Source organism: Eimeria tenella, genomic scaffold (assembly GCF_000499545.2).
Source record: "Eimeria tenella Houghton genomic scaffold, Eth_scaff89, whole genome shotgun sequence".
Lineage (NCBI taxonomy): Eukaryota > Apicomplexa > Conoidasida > Eucoccidiorida > Eimeriidae > Eimeria > Eimeria tenella.
In genome coordinates this window covers 76,914-89,572 of record NW_013543464.1, presented here as the reverse complement: position 1 = coordinate 89,572, position 12,659 = coordinate 76,914, and the positions used below count along the sequence as shown (strand labels likewise).

Sequence of the window (12,659 nt, the reverse complement as noted above, 5' to 3'; positions counted from 1 at the left end):
CCTCTGCCCGGTGGTGGTTGCTGCAATGTTTGTCAATCGTTTTATTGATTTGTCTGTTTAACATCAATTCTACATTATATCGCTTGAAACCTTGGCCTCAGTAGTAGTGTGGTAATCGCCTCGACTAAGATGTCAGCAGCAGCAGCAGCAGCAGCAGCGAACAAAGGGTTGGTGGAAGGGTCTCCGACGGCTGGAGCCTCTACTTCAGGGCGGGAAGGCTGTCCGCCTTCGTCGGGGACTGGCGAAGGCCTCCAATTTCAGCAACAGTATCCAGTTTCGCTGCAGCAGCAGCTTGCGGCCCAGGGTATCCCTCACGGTTACCCTGGCATGGTTGAGGGAGGGCCTGTAGATCCAACTCAGGCTCAGGTAGCTGCCTTCGCTAACCAGACCGCAATGTATGGTCCTTACGGATCTCCTTATTCACTAGCTATGGCTCCTCCTCCCACGGGGGGCCCTTACTTTCCCGTGAGTGTAGCCACATTTTGCTAAGCCGTCACCACATTCATCATGCTGAACACTCCATGCTGCAGAAGCGTTGAGCGTCACACACAAATAATGTAGCGAGACACTTGATCTACAGAGCAAAGGACTAATTCCACTCGGCTCCTGACCAGCAGGAGGACTGGCCAACGCCTACCAGTTGGCTGTCAGTGTCTGGCGGGGCGAAGTCCGTAACTTTGCCCCGCGCAGCTTCGTGGAGGTGATGGGCGACGTTGAACTTGCAGAATTTCCTGTGTTTTGCGTTGTACTGGGTTTCGCAGGGCATGGGGGCTCAACTACCCTTTACCAGCCTTGACACATTCACTTTGCCAGGGCCCGCTTACTATGACCCGTATGGAATGATAAACCCAGCAGCGTGCGTAGCCCCGGTTCCTCCCCCAGAAAACCGGGAGGTGGAGCAACCAAAGCACCTACGCAGGAAAGCTAGCAAAAAGTGGTTTGGGTGCTGCTAAAGCTACGAATTGACGGCAAGTGCAGAGAAAGTAGGAAGCCTTGCCTTCCTAGAGGATTTATACGGAACGCAAGGTTGAGACGACCGTACGATCCCCAAATCAGAAAATGTCAACTTTTGGACGACAGTTCGCAAATTTGAGGGGTCCACAGAAATAGGCCTCGAAAGTTCTGGGGTCCCTGAAGGTCCCAAGCTTTCGAGAGTCTCAAGTCTGCAAGCTTTGCGTACTTCTTCTGCTTGAAGTCTCCTCGCACCTCTGTGATAAATATATTCACCTGTGTTCAGTTGGCTAGATGGTTCGCAAGCTAGCTAGCTTGCCACCACAGCAGGCGGGCTCTTTGGGGCATGCAAAGCATGTCGGGCCTCAAAGAAAGCTGCGATGATGGCGTGCAGCTGCACGCAGCAAACACAAATTTTTATTTGTTTGATTTTTCGCTCTCTAGGCATATGATATGTTTGAATTTTGAGATATGTATACGGCTTTGCTTCATTGTAGTTTTTGGAGTTGCGCACCTGCACGAATTCACCTGAGCCCAACGCCAGTCTCTCCCTGCAAGGCAGCCATAAGGCACAGTGGCTTTTATTTCACAAAAGCGTGTTAGTAAGACAAGGCAGTCTGAGGGTCTAACCCTTGTACTCTACTTGGAGAGGGTAGCAACCCCTCAGTTGTTCTGCAGTATGCAGTCAGAACTTGGATATCCTTCCTCACTCAATATCCGCGAGGCGTGTCACGAGAGTCAACGCCACAGGCACAGGTAGCTTCATATTTCGCATCTCGCAGTGGAGGGCTGCGGCGCAAACCCAAGACTCTACGTCCCCTTCATCAGGCTAAAAACTTCAGATGAAAATCCTTATACTGTGACGCGAAGGCAAGGACAAAGAGAGGAGGAGACATAGAGAGAAGAAAACAGCGAAAATCAGTGGATCCACGGTGAGCATGAGCTGACTTCGCCTTCCTACGGGCTTCGAGTCTCACTGGGTGTAGCGTTTAGCGCGGGATAATTTGCTTCGAAAGGCCCACGCCCCTTCACCGTTTAAGCTTACCTCCAACCCAGTCTCTGACCGAGTAGCCTCGCCTTGTAACCAGTCCATAGAACTCTGCGAACCAGCACACACGAACGACGGCTCTCTGAAATCGGTTGCTGCCGTAACCCCGCCAAAATAACCCAGAAGTACAGTCCAGAAAAAAAGCGAGCAGGGCTAGAAAATCACCTGAAGAACAAGTCCGAAGATCCTTCTCCAAGAGAATCTGCATGACGCCTTTTACCTCACTTGGTTGGGGTATCCCCAAAACGCGGTGTACCAGCTCGGCATCGACTGGCTCCCCAGGGTGAGCCATGCTCGCTGCCTGAGAAAACCATTACTCCGAAGTCACAAACAGCAAATCATAACCTTTTGCCAGGTCGGCTCTCACAGGAGCCCTAATCACATCCTAGAATCTGACACTCACCTGCATGCAATTGAGGAGCCGTCGCATGTCTCCAGCAGCTGTAAAAAGAATGAACACAGCCTCAGTCACTAAGCCCCAAATCATCAGGCCTATACCTGAGGAAGAATTATATCAACTGCCCCGCCTGCCACGGTAAATCCTTCAATTTCTGAATTGCTGCTCACCGATTTGCAGGAGTGCCTCATAACCATCTTCTGTCACTGACAGGCTGCGAGCAAGTAAACACTCAGTACCGCACCATAAGCATGAGAGGCGCCCATAACTACAGCAAGGCTCGAGTACTGAAGTTTGGTGTGAGTGTTGACAATTAAGCAAGTGGAACCTGTACCATTCCAGCTTCGCTGCCTCTTCTGCTTTTCGCCTCAGCTGAAACAACAGACGGGAATTGAATCGCAAGCCTCTGCTTGTAATCCCGCAAGCCACAACGGCGAGAAGAAGCGCATACAATCCAAACGACGAGGGGCAATTTCTGCCCGTAGTCAAAGCTACAACCGCAAAACCTACCGCTTCGGGCTTGAGGGGAGTAAAGCGCATGCTGCACGGAGAACACAACGCAAGTGCTAGACGTCCACTGAGAGGTTACAGCGTCCACAGAACAGTAGCAGCAACACAAACACCGACGGTATAAGCAGCTGCAGGTTACCTGGTGCATCTTGACTGAATGGCAGGGGTAATTTTGTTGACGAAGTTGCAAATTAGGCAGAAACGGACGTTGCGCGCATAGCTTTCCATGACTGAAAATGGCACACTCTCAGATCCTCAATGTAAACTCTAAACTCGTTGCCCCCAAATGAACAGCCAAGTTTCTTTGCCAGTTCCATCATGCAGCAGCCGCTGAATGTATATCTGTTCAGATGGGGGAGGCAAGCAGCACTTTGAGAGGCGGCATCAGCTAAAACAGCGAGCCCAGTAAAGACATACTTCTTCTTAGCGCATTCTGCGCTGCAGATGTCATTTGATCTGCTTCATCTAATATGATCAGTTTCAGTTTAGGAGGCCCAGAAGGCGCAGTCCCAGACCTAAGAAAACTCCAAAACTCTGTTATGTAATCCCATAGCCCTGTGCCCTGAGCTCTTGCACGTATACCACCGACTGGAACACTGAGAGCAGTAATGATCTTTAGTGTTTCATGCACAATGCTTCCTGCCACTACCGTCGTTCGCCTCCTTAGCACAGTTGGTAGTGCGTTTGATTCGTAATCAAAAGGTCGTGGGTTCGATTCCCACAGGTGGCTTTCTTTGAATTCGAAGGGCTGCATCCTCAACCCCAGCGACTGACTGCAGCTTACAGAGAGAAAGACGCGGAGGTCGTTTCTGCAAACGTTTTAACCAGTTCTCGCACAGACCCGATCCCTCTGTCATCTGAGGCATTCAGCTACAGCAGAAATACACCCACACATTTGGCAAGATCGCATCCACAGGATCGAATGCCACAACAACAAAAATGCCATCGGCACCAGTAACAAGGCGGGCTAGATTGTTAACCTATGGCAAAGTTGTTCGCAGAGCCGGCGATCTCATGGCTTTTGGCACACCTCAAGAACATGAGATGCCTGTTGCGAACCATACAGCTGCCTAGCCACGGCCAGAATAGTAGACGTTTTGCCAGTTCCTATGTTAAGCCAGAAACCGCAAGCAATGGAGTCCAACTGTGGATCGAAGCCGGCTTCACATGGAACACACGGGCTGCAAATATGTGGTATTAGCGTGCGTCTTTGAACTCTAGGCACTGTTTTGAAACACGTAACCTTTTCGTTTCTCACCTGGAGGACCGTGAAACAAAAGGTGAGGCAGCTGACCCTTGTCGACATACCGCCGAACTGAGCATTCAAAGAAAAAACTAGAAGCACAAAACATTACAAAGCATAAAAACTATGCCGACCAAGCATGTCAACAGGCTAACTGAAAAACAAAACGCATAGCACTTGAGGCCGCAACGCGCTTAGGGCCCTAATCTCCCCAGTTCTGTGGATGCTTAAGGCTTAGGTTGACTTGCTTGTCTGGATAATATCATCGTGAGACAAAATGTCGCTCAACGTCTTTGGGCGGTAGCGCTCAACCTGCATGGATTACCCAAAATCCAGAAACTCGTGTGGAAGGAAGCCAAGAAAGCAAGTGCCCGGGGTAAAGGGAGCAAAGCCAAGGGTTTAGGTATGGGGGTAGGGTTGCGAGTTTCGAGGTACCCAAGGAAGATCAGTGTCTTCGTTTGTCGTGGTGTTGGGTCCCACACTGGCTCCTTGTGGATTCCTGTTCTCATCCATTTTCCAGTCCCGTTTTACTTGCGTCCTGTGTATGAATTTTGCTGCTGCTGCAAATGATACGGATGATATGGTGCAAGTCCCCTCGCGTCTGCTATTGCCCTACTTTGCAGACCGCAATTGGTGGCATTAATAAGGTTTAAAGCAGTACCACTACCACTTCCACTGTACTGCTGAAGTTATGGTTAGCCTGGATGTATGTGGAAGAAGAAAATTGTTGCCGTCGGCAGCGGCAGCAGCAGCTGCGGCAACAGATTTGCTGCAGCAGCGCTCCAGGAAGGTCTCCCAAACGAAATGTTATTGAAGTGGAACAATAGAAAATGAATTTTACCAATATTTGTCTCTGCTAGAAGGGTAGTGCAATCGAGTGTTGACTGGAGTGGTGAGGATGGTGGAGGGCCCCAAGGCCCCACGCCGGCAACTACAGCGACCCGCTTTTCCCAGTACTGCTGCCGCTGTCGCCGTTGCTTGTAGCACGACAGTTACTAATCATGGCTGCCTTTTTCCGAACTGAATATATGTTACACGTCTTTTGAGACGAAAAGGGCAGCAGACTAGTGTTGTTGCTCGCTTTCGCTGTTGCTACCTCTAGTCCAGCAGCAATAGCAGCATCACCCACCTAGATCCGCTACACCAACACTTCATTCAGCCGCATGCCTCGCCGTCGTCGTCCTCTCCTTTTGGTGCTAATGCCTAATCCAGACCGAGAAGCCTGCAGGAGGAGCATTTTTCCCCGCTTGCCAGTGCATTTGAAGTCCAGGTTACTCTTGCTGTGCAGACGGAGCTCAACTAAGCAGCTGCTGTAGCCTCCCGGAAGCAGCAAACGCCGTTGGAGTAGGACAAATAAATGCGGACTACTCAATTTGGTAACTGGAGGAAAAGGCGCATTAGCAGTAGCAGCAGGAACACTGTACTGACGATTACAGTGAATGCTCCGCAGCCCTTTGAGAATAAAAAACGGGAATTCGCAGCTAGTCTTTGTTTCAGGAGACAATTTTCCCCTCATGAGCCCAAGATGTGATGCAGCAGTCACAGGAACAGCAGCAGCGCCAGCTCCTACAGCAGCTGCTGCAGCAGCGACAACAGCAGCACCTGCACCAGCAGCAGCAGCAACAGCAGCATTTACAACCCATGCAGCAACCATACCTGTTACCGTCCCAGCAAGGCTTTCAAGATCAGTCTCGGGGACTGCTTTGCACTGGGCAGGATGAACCTGCATTGGAACAACAGCGGGAAGGACGGCGACTGCCGCAGCAGCAGCATGAACAGCAACAGCTGCTGCAACAACAGCAGCTGCAGCAACACCAGCAGCTAGACCAGCAAGTTCTTAATCCTACAACGCATCAGCACGCTGCATTATCGGGAGTATTGAACCAAGAAGCCTTGCCTCAGGAGAAACAGCAGCAGATTCATCGGCTTCGTTGCCAGCAACAGAGCCAATACGAGCAGCAGCAACGAAGCCAGAAGCTCCATCAGCAGCTGCTACGCCACCGTCTTTCTCGTCAAAGCGAAAAGATAGCAAGCGCTACTCGGGAGTTGTCCAGAGACCTCGTTGGGCGTAGTCAGAGCTCAACTGAACTCCCTGTTAGTTTGGCTGCTGCAGTTGCTACAGCTGCGTCTCCAGCAGCGAACACGCGAGACTCTGCAGCTATTCCAGGAGCAGAAACAACAACAAGGGCAAAAAGAACAGATGGGAAGGCACGGAAGCTGCCAGCAGCAGCGTCGATGTTGCTGCGGCGCTGTCTTTCGAAGGAACTGGTAGGGCCCTCGCTATCGGACTTGGCTTTGTTGCCCCGTTTGTTTCATATCTTCGCGGATAATGGAAGCGCGCACAGCAGCAGCAACAACGGCAGGAGCGTCTGGGGGACAAGAGACAGCAGCAACAGTGCCAACAACCGAATCAAGAGCGGTAATAGAAGCCGAGAGCTTAATTTCGAGACAGCGGAAATGTTTTCTCGGGAGCTGCTGGTGAGCATCTCTTTGACACAACCAATGATACTGGTATCGTAGACTCTTTCCTCGCCTTCACCTGCTTTTCGGGACATAATTTTTTGCCTCCATATCCAATCGAGGAAGGACTAGCAACTGAATGATACTTGTGTGTATCTCTGCTTTTGTTGCTATGTTTATGCCGTCACTGCTGCTGCATCTCATTTCCATTCAGCGCTGCAGCGTTCTGCGTCATCCCGTGTCAGCTCTTAAGGCCCTCATTTTGGCTCACAGGCTTTTGGCGCAGGTGAGGTTGGGAGTAGACGCATTACGGCAAGGCACACAAATACACGTTTAGCATCGGGGAGCAGACCTCAATGTCTTGAAGTTCTTTTCTCGGGTGTGGTCGCAGATTCCAGTGGATGCTTTCGTTGGTTCTTCTCTCCACAAACTTCCGGTGCACATACTACGTATTTGGTCAGCCAAGGCCTTCCAGCCTACAGCAGAAGTAACAGCTTCAACAGCAGCAGACGCAGGCGGGGCTTTGGCAAGAGCTCTAACAGGTACATCAACAGTGGCTGCAGCAACTGTAGCAGCAGCATCCAGGCCTGAGGGTGCGGTGTGTGCCTGCGCGGATTTCTTTGCTGAAAAGCTACGACTGCACGTGCAACTTGTAGACTGCTGCACTGGTACGGCACGAAAACAGCAGCAGCATTATAAGCAACAAAGAAAGGAGAATAAGAGACCCAGAATACACATAAAAAGCGTCAGTAACGTGCGTAGCGCTTTCTGTTTCTTGGATTTGTCTGGATCCTCTACGGTTGGCCTTTGTGTGTGCTGCATCTGTTGCTCTATCGGTTTTCGCTGCTGCAGGGACTTGGTCAGTCTCTCGTTTCTTGAGGGCTAATGGAGTGTCTTTGGAAACCCTCGTGGCCTTTGAAGCAGAAGGTGTTGTCTCTCTCAATGCTTCTGTCGCACTGCAGTAAGCTCCTGGTCACACAGTGCTCTCATCTGTCTCGGCAGACACACAAGACACGCTCACTATTTAAATCGACTGCTCGAGAGCTTTGTAACTTCGAGCATTAGGTGGATGACACATTATTAAGCATGCAGGCCATGGGACTTTTGCAGCAGAGTAATGGAGGGAAGGAACACAGCTGCTGCAATGTTAGCACCGAAGGCTGCAGGCGCTGTTGTGACCTGGTGCTACTGTACCACCCAGACTGCAAGTGCAGCAGCAACACCAGCACCAGAAGTCTTGCCTGGATGGATTAGCTGCTGCTATGCTGCGTCGCAGGCTAATTAGCGTACTGCACCGTGCGTGCACTCTTTGTTTGCTGCTGCTGCAGCATAGGGGCAGCAGCCTGTTTGCTGTGAGTAGCGTATATGTAGTTCTGCTCGTGGATGACATCTGGGGCATTGCGGCATTGCTACTGCGCCTACTTCATGCGCTACTGCAACGCTGCATGCGCCCAGCAGTCGCAGCAGGTGCGGGACTGGCTTTAGTGTCAGTGCTGGCTTCTCTTGCCAATCCTCTTAAGGAAGCTCTCAAGGATATGCAAATAGCAGCAGGTATGCTTGAGCAAAAGCACTGGCAGCAGCAGTGGAGACAGTTGCGGCAGCAGCAGTCTGAGTGAAAGCAGCAGCACCAGTGGAGGACAGGCTCTATGCGCTCTCTGAGTTTGATCTTTGCTGCAGAGGAATGTGCTGCTGCTGCAAGCAGATGCCCATTGCTGCAGCGTATGTGCCCTCCACCAGCTGAGACACTACTGCTGCTGGATGACTTACGGAAGCAGCAGCAGCAGCAGACCTCGCGGATGTTACTGCCTCGCAACCAGCTGCTGCCATACAGGCCTTCTTCCTCAGCACGGAAGTCCATGCAGGCTGTTGCGCAGCTTCCGCTTCCTGCCGACCTGGAGGCTGCCGCTGCTGCTGCTGCTTCCTCTGGGACTGGAGTAGCACGTGCAGCATCTAAAAGCGACAAAGAATGGATTTCCTTTCTAAAGATTGAGGAGGTGTACTTGCTGCTGAAGGACACAACAGTAGAGATTGCGCTGCTTTTGCAAGAGCAGCCAAGCTACTATGCAAGCAGCCACACGCACAGTAGAAGCAGCAGCAACAGTAGCAGCAGATGTAGCGGAATAAGCCTGAGGCGGCATGACGACGTGCAAGGGCGCGATGGAGGAGCAACAAAATCAGTCGACGGAGCGAGAGATGGCTGCTGTACGCCGCGCGCTGCAGCAAGCGTTGCTGCTGCGGAGCCCTGCGATTCATGCTCTAAGAGTGAATGCCGCGGTTGTGCCTTTGCTGCAGCAGCATCAAAGGGAGCAGATTCTGTGCATGAGCAACAACGAAACCAACGAGCACGGCAGGGGCAACGACAGGGCAGTAGAGGGGTAGATGAGTACGCTGCGGGGGTTCTAGACGCTGTAACAGGAGCCATTGATGAAGAACATGCTGCAGCAGAAGCGGCACCTCCTGCTGTACAGGCTGGTGCTACCACAGCCTCTTCTACTGTTTTTTGTGCTGGGGGAGCAGCAGTAGCGGCAGCCGTTACTACCCAGGGCTCCCTAGCTGTCGCTTCCTTTGATGCGGACCTACGCTCCCTTACTTGTGGTAGCCCCTCCTTTCAGGAGATGCTACAGCAGCAGACCCATCTACAACAGGTGCATCAGACCGAGCAGACCCATGTACACCTCCAGCAACAACAAGTTTATCCACAGCACTACTTTGAGCAGCAGCAGCACCTCCAGCAGCAGCAACTCTACAACCAGCAACTACAGCAACAAGTGCAGCACCAGGAAGTTCTAGGTGAGGCGTTGCAGAAGCAGCAGCAGTTGCAGCAAGCAAGGGAGTTTCTACAGAGGCAGCAGCAGTGGCAACCACAACAACCGTGGCAGGTCGAGCAGCAGCAGCAGCAACGGCAGCAGCAGCAGCAGCAGTGGCTGCACGGCAACGTAGGCGACTCACGGAGTGCTTGTGTATGCCAGCTCCAGCCTCAGTGCTCGCACCAACAGGAACTGCAGAATACCCAGCAGCTTCAGCGGCTGCTCTTGGAGCAGTCGGCCATGAGTCATGAAGGGCAGCTGCAGCAGCTCCACCGTCATCCATTGGGGCAGCAAGAGCGTAGCCTACAACACCATCAGCAACTCTGTTTGCAGCAGCAGCTTTTACTCCATCTGCAACAGCATCAGCGGCCGGCCCCTTTGCAACAGCCATCGTACCTCCTGCAGTGTGACCAGCAGCCCCGCCCTCAGCAACACTACCAGCAACAGTATCAGCAGCAGGTGAGGGAGCAACAGCTCCAGCAGCTGCAGCACTTGCAGCAAATACAGCAGCAGCCCGTCGCACAGACACAGCCATGGTGTGGGGCTTTACAACAGCCCACCTGGCCAGAAAGCACGTCCACATTAACAACAGCGGGGGGCGGCTCACTGAGGTGCAGCTGTGTGGCATGCCGCAGCAGCAGCGGGCGTAGCAGCTGCTGTTTGAGGGATCTGAAGGCGCGACTGGAAGCGCTGAATCTGGGTGTTGACCCCACGGAGCTCAAGATTAATTGCAGAATTGGAAGTGGTGCATCAGGGACTGTTTTAAAAGCTACCTGGAGGGGCTGCGATGTGGCAGTCAAGGTGCTGCCAATATTGCGCCAGCAGGCGCTGCCGCAGCGGCAGATGGTGCAACAGAGAGACCACACGCCGGTTGCTGCTGTCGCCGCGGCGGCAGCAGCGCGAGAACTGCAAATAATGAAACGACTCAGGTGCCCTAACCTCGTGCTGCTGATGGGCGCATGTGCGCTGGATGATGATGCTGTCTGCAGCAGGAACAGCCACAGCAGAACAAGCGACGGTATCGCTGCAGAGAACGCAAGCAGCGCTCGAGATCTGCTGGCAACAACTGGGTGCCAGGGTCCAGGTCTAGCAGTGGTAATGGAGCTGTGTGCTGGAGGCAGCTTATTTGGGCTTCTGCACGGAAGGCCTGAAGACGCGCTAGCGGCTGCTGCTGCTTCTCCTTTGAAGCCTGTCGTGGCAAAGCCTACAATAGCCGCTCCTGCAGGTGCTCCTGGTTCATGCGCAGCAATCATGAGGCCTAATGTTTCCGTTGACAACTCGTTATTTACTAGTCGTGACCGTGCGTCCAAAGCAGAGTCTGCAGCTGCACCTGCAACTGCGCCAATACCTGTTGCAACGCTTAAAGCGCCCGAGGGATTGAAGAAGCCTGATTCGCGGCAACAGCTGCAGCTGGAACAGCCGCAGCATGATGTGCAATTGCTGCAACAACCGCAGCCGCAAGAGGAGCAGCAGCCGCACGAGAAGCAGCAACAGCGGCAGCGGCTGACTTGGGCCCAGAAGCTGAAGGTGGCTCTGGACGTTGCTCGGGGCTGCGCCTACCTGCACGCTTCCCAGCCTCCTGTGGTTCATCGTGACCTGAAGAGTCTCAACATTTTACTCGTCGAGAGCATCACCAGCGACAAGCAAACGCCTGTGGCAAAGGTTGGAAAGACAAGGCACAGTAACATTATTACCTCTTCTACTGCCGATGCTGATAAGTTTGCTGTGCCTCTGCTTTCAACTAATCGGCTGCTCACTTCAGCTTAGTCACTGTCATTTTTACTTGTATGACATGCGCCGCCGTACGTATGTTGTTGCTTCGGAGATTCTACCGCTACTGCCTCGTTGCTGCTCTCTGCACCCGTGGATCTCCCGCTCTCTGGATGCTGCTGTTGGGACATAATCAGACTGTGATGAACCAGGGAAATTGCTAGGCGAGAACTGCGCCAAATTCTTGGTTTCTAATTGCCGTTGCATTTGCTGCTGCTGCTTCTGCTTGCACAGGTTGCGGATTTTGGCCTGAGCCGTTTGGCCACAGCAGCTAGTCGCAGTGATGATTCTGCACCAGGAACTGCAGCAGCCGCCGCAGCATCAACAGGACTTGGCGGCTACTCCTACACAGATGTTGGGACCTTTGCTATTCGGACCCGTGCAGTTGGGACAGTTCACTGGATGCCTCCAGAAGTCATAAGGGGCCTCCCGCAAGGGCCGGCCGTCGACGTCTTTGCTTTTGGCATTGTTTTGTACGAGCTCGCGGCTGAAACCCTGCCCTATCTCAGGCCTAGAGACGCATCATCCCATCAGCAACGGCAGCAATGCGAGCAGAACCCGCAGGAGGCAGACCGGGAAAATGTGTGGCTGCCACCTCCTTCAGAGATTTGTGCTGCTGTGCTTCGAGGGGAACGCCCTGATGAACGTTTCATTTTGCCACTGTGTCCTCCAATATTGAGGTAATTAACATCACGCAGTCTACAGTTTACTTTCATGGGCTTACCATCTCCTGTTGACTTTTTAGCCTTCGGAGTCCATTTGTTTGCAGAAGCCTAATGCGCCGCTGTTGGGCTGAAGATCCCTGGGCGCGGCCAACTTTTGCTGAAGTTGTCGAGGAGCTGAAGGCCGCTCTTGAAGCCACATAAGCACTTGGTGCTACTACCACAGAGGTCGGCTCCAATTGGCAGCTGAACCAGGGATGGAAGCTCCTTCCGCCGCAGGTTGGGCGGGTCAAGTTAGCCTTGTTGTTCTGAAGGGGTTGCAGCAGCAATGGCGACTCCGATACCCTAAGTGTCAGCAGTTATGACTTTGGTGTCACAGCAGCACCGGCAGCTGTTGTTGGTACTGGCATAGCAGCTGCTGCACAGGTTTCACGTATTTTTAGTTTTGGCTGAAGCGACGGGAAAGCGCAGCTTGCTGCAGTGTGCATGCGGCCTGGTGCGTTTGAATGTGTGTCGCCGGCGCCACTGAGTGTGCATGCAGTATACTTGTTCGTGCACTCCGGCGTTCAGTATGTAAGATCACTCGATGTCTATTAACTAGACCGCAGCGTATGTTGAGCCCGTGCCACATGGCAGCCGCTCTTTTCTGCAGTGTGGCTATGGAAGAGAACTTGACTATTCGATTCCTGGGCGGGTCAGACGTTCGGATATCGGATTTCAGGTACAGAAGTTGATATTTTGGCTAAGGCATTCTTGCACAAGTGGCGGCGCGCGTCGTGGCCTGTACCGGGACAGCGCTGTCTGCATTGCT

At 52.7% G+C, this 12,659-nt stretch overlaps 3 protein-coding genes across 3 annotated transcripts; 2 read left to right on the top strand and 1 right to left on the bottom strand.

The window, feature by feature from the left end:
• Window positions 1–129: 129 nt before the first annotated feature.
• Window positions 130–953, top strand: ETH_00033110 (uncharacterized protein; the record flags this gene model as incomplete). Its single annotated transcript, XM_013378483.1, has 2 exons — window positions 130–465; window positions 762–953. 2 exons carry the CDS (start codon window positions 130–132, stop codon window positions 951–953), a joined length of 528 nt encoding a protein of 175 aa, XP_013233937.1.
• Window positions 954–1,261: 308 nt separating this feature from the next.
• ETH_00033105 (activator 1 36 kDa, putative) lies at window positions 1,262–4,467 on the bottom strand (the record flags this gene model as incomplete). The annotated part of the gene is made up of 14 exons (XM_013378482.1): window positions 1,262–1,345; window positions 1,466–1,502; window positions 1,662–1,740; window positions 1,997–2,050; window positions 2,165–2,300; window positions 2,403–2,440; window positions 2,567–2,610; window positions 2,731–2,937; window positions 3,046–3,136; window positions 3,324–3,421; window positions 3,691–3,776; window positions 3,937–4,013; window positions 4,165–4,241; window positions 4,394–4,467. The coding sequence occupies 14 exons, from the start codon at window positions 4,465–4,467 to the stop codon at window positions 1,262–1,264; spliced, it is 1,182 nt and encodes a 393-aa protein (XP_013233936.1).
• Window positions 4,468–5,679: 1,212 nt separating this feature from the next.
• Window positions 5,680–12,052, top strand: ETH_00033100 (Tyrosine kinase-like (TKL) protein, putative; the record flags this gene model as incomplete). Its single annotated transcript, XM_013378481.1, has 8 exons — window positions 5,680–6,627; window positions 6,824–6,895; window positions 7,001–7,151; window positions 7,462–7,570; window positions 7,886–8,160; window positions 8,287–11,078; window positions 11,421–11,866; window positions 11,956–12,052. 8 exons carry the CDS (start codon window positions 5,680–5,682, stop codon window positions 12,050–12,052), a joined length of 4,890 nt encoding a protein of 1,629 aa, XP_013233935.1.
• Window positions 12,053–12,659: the final 607 nt, after the last annotated feature.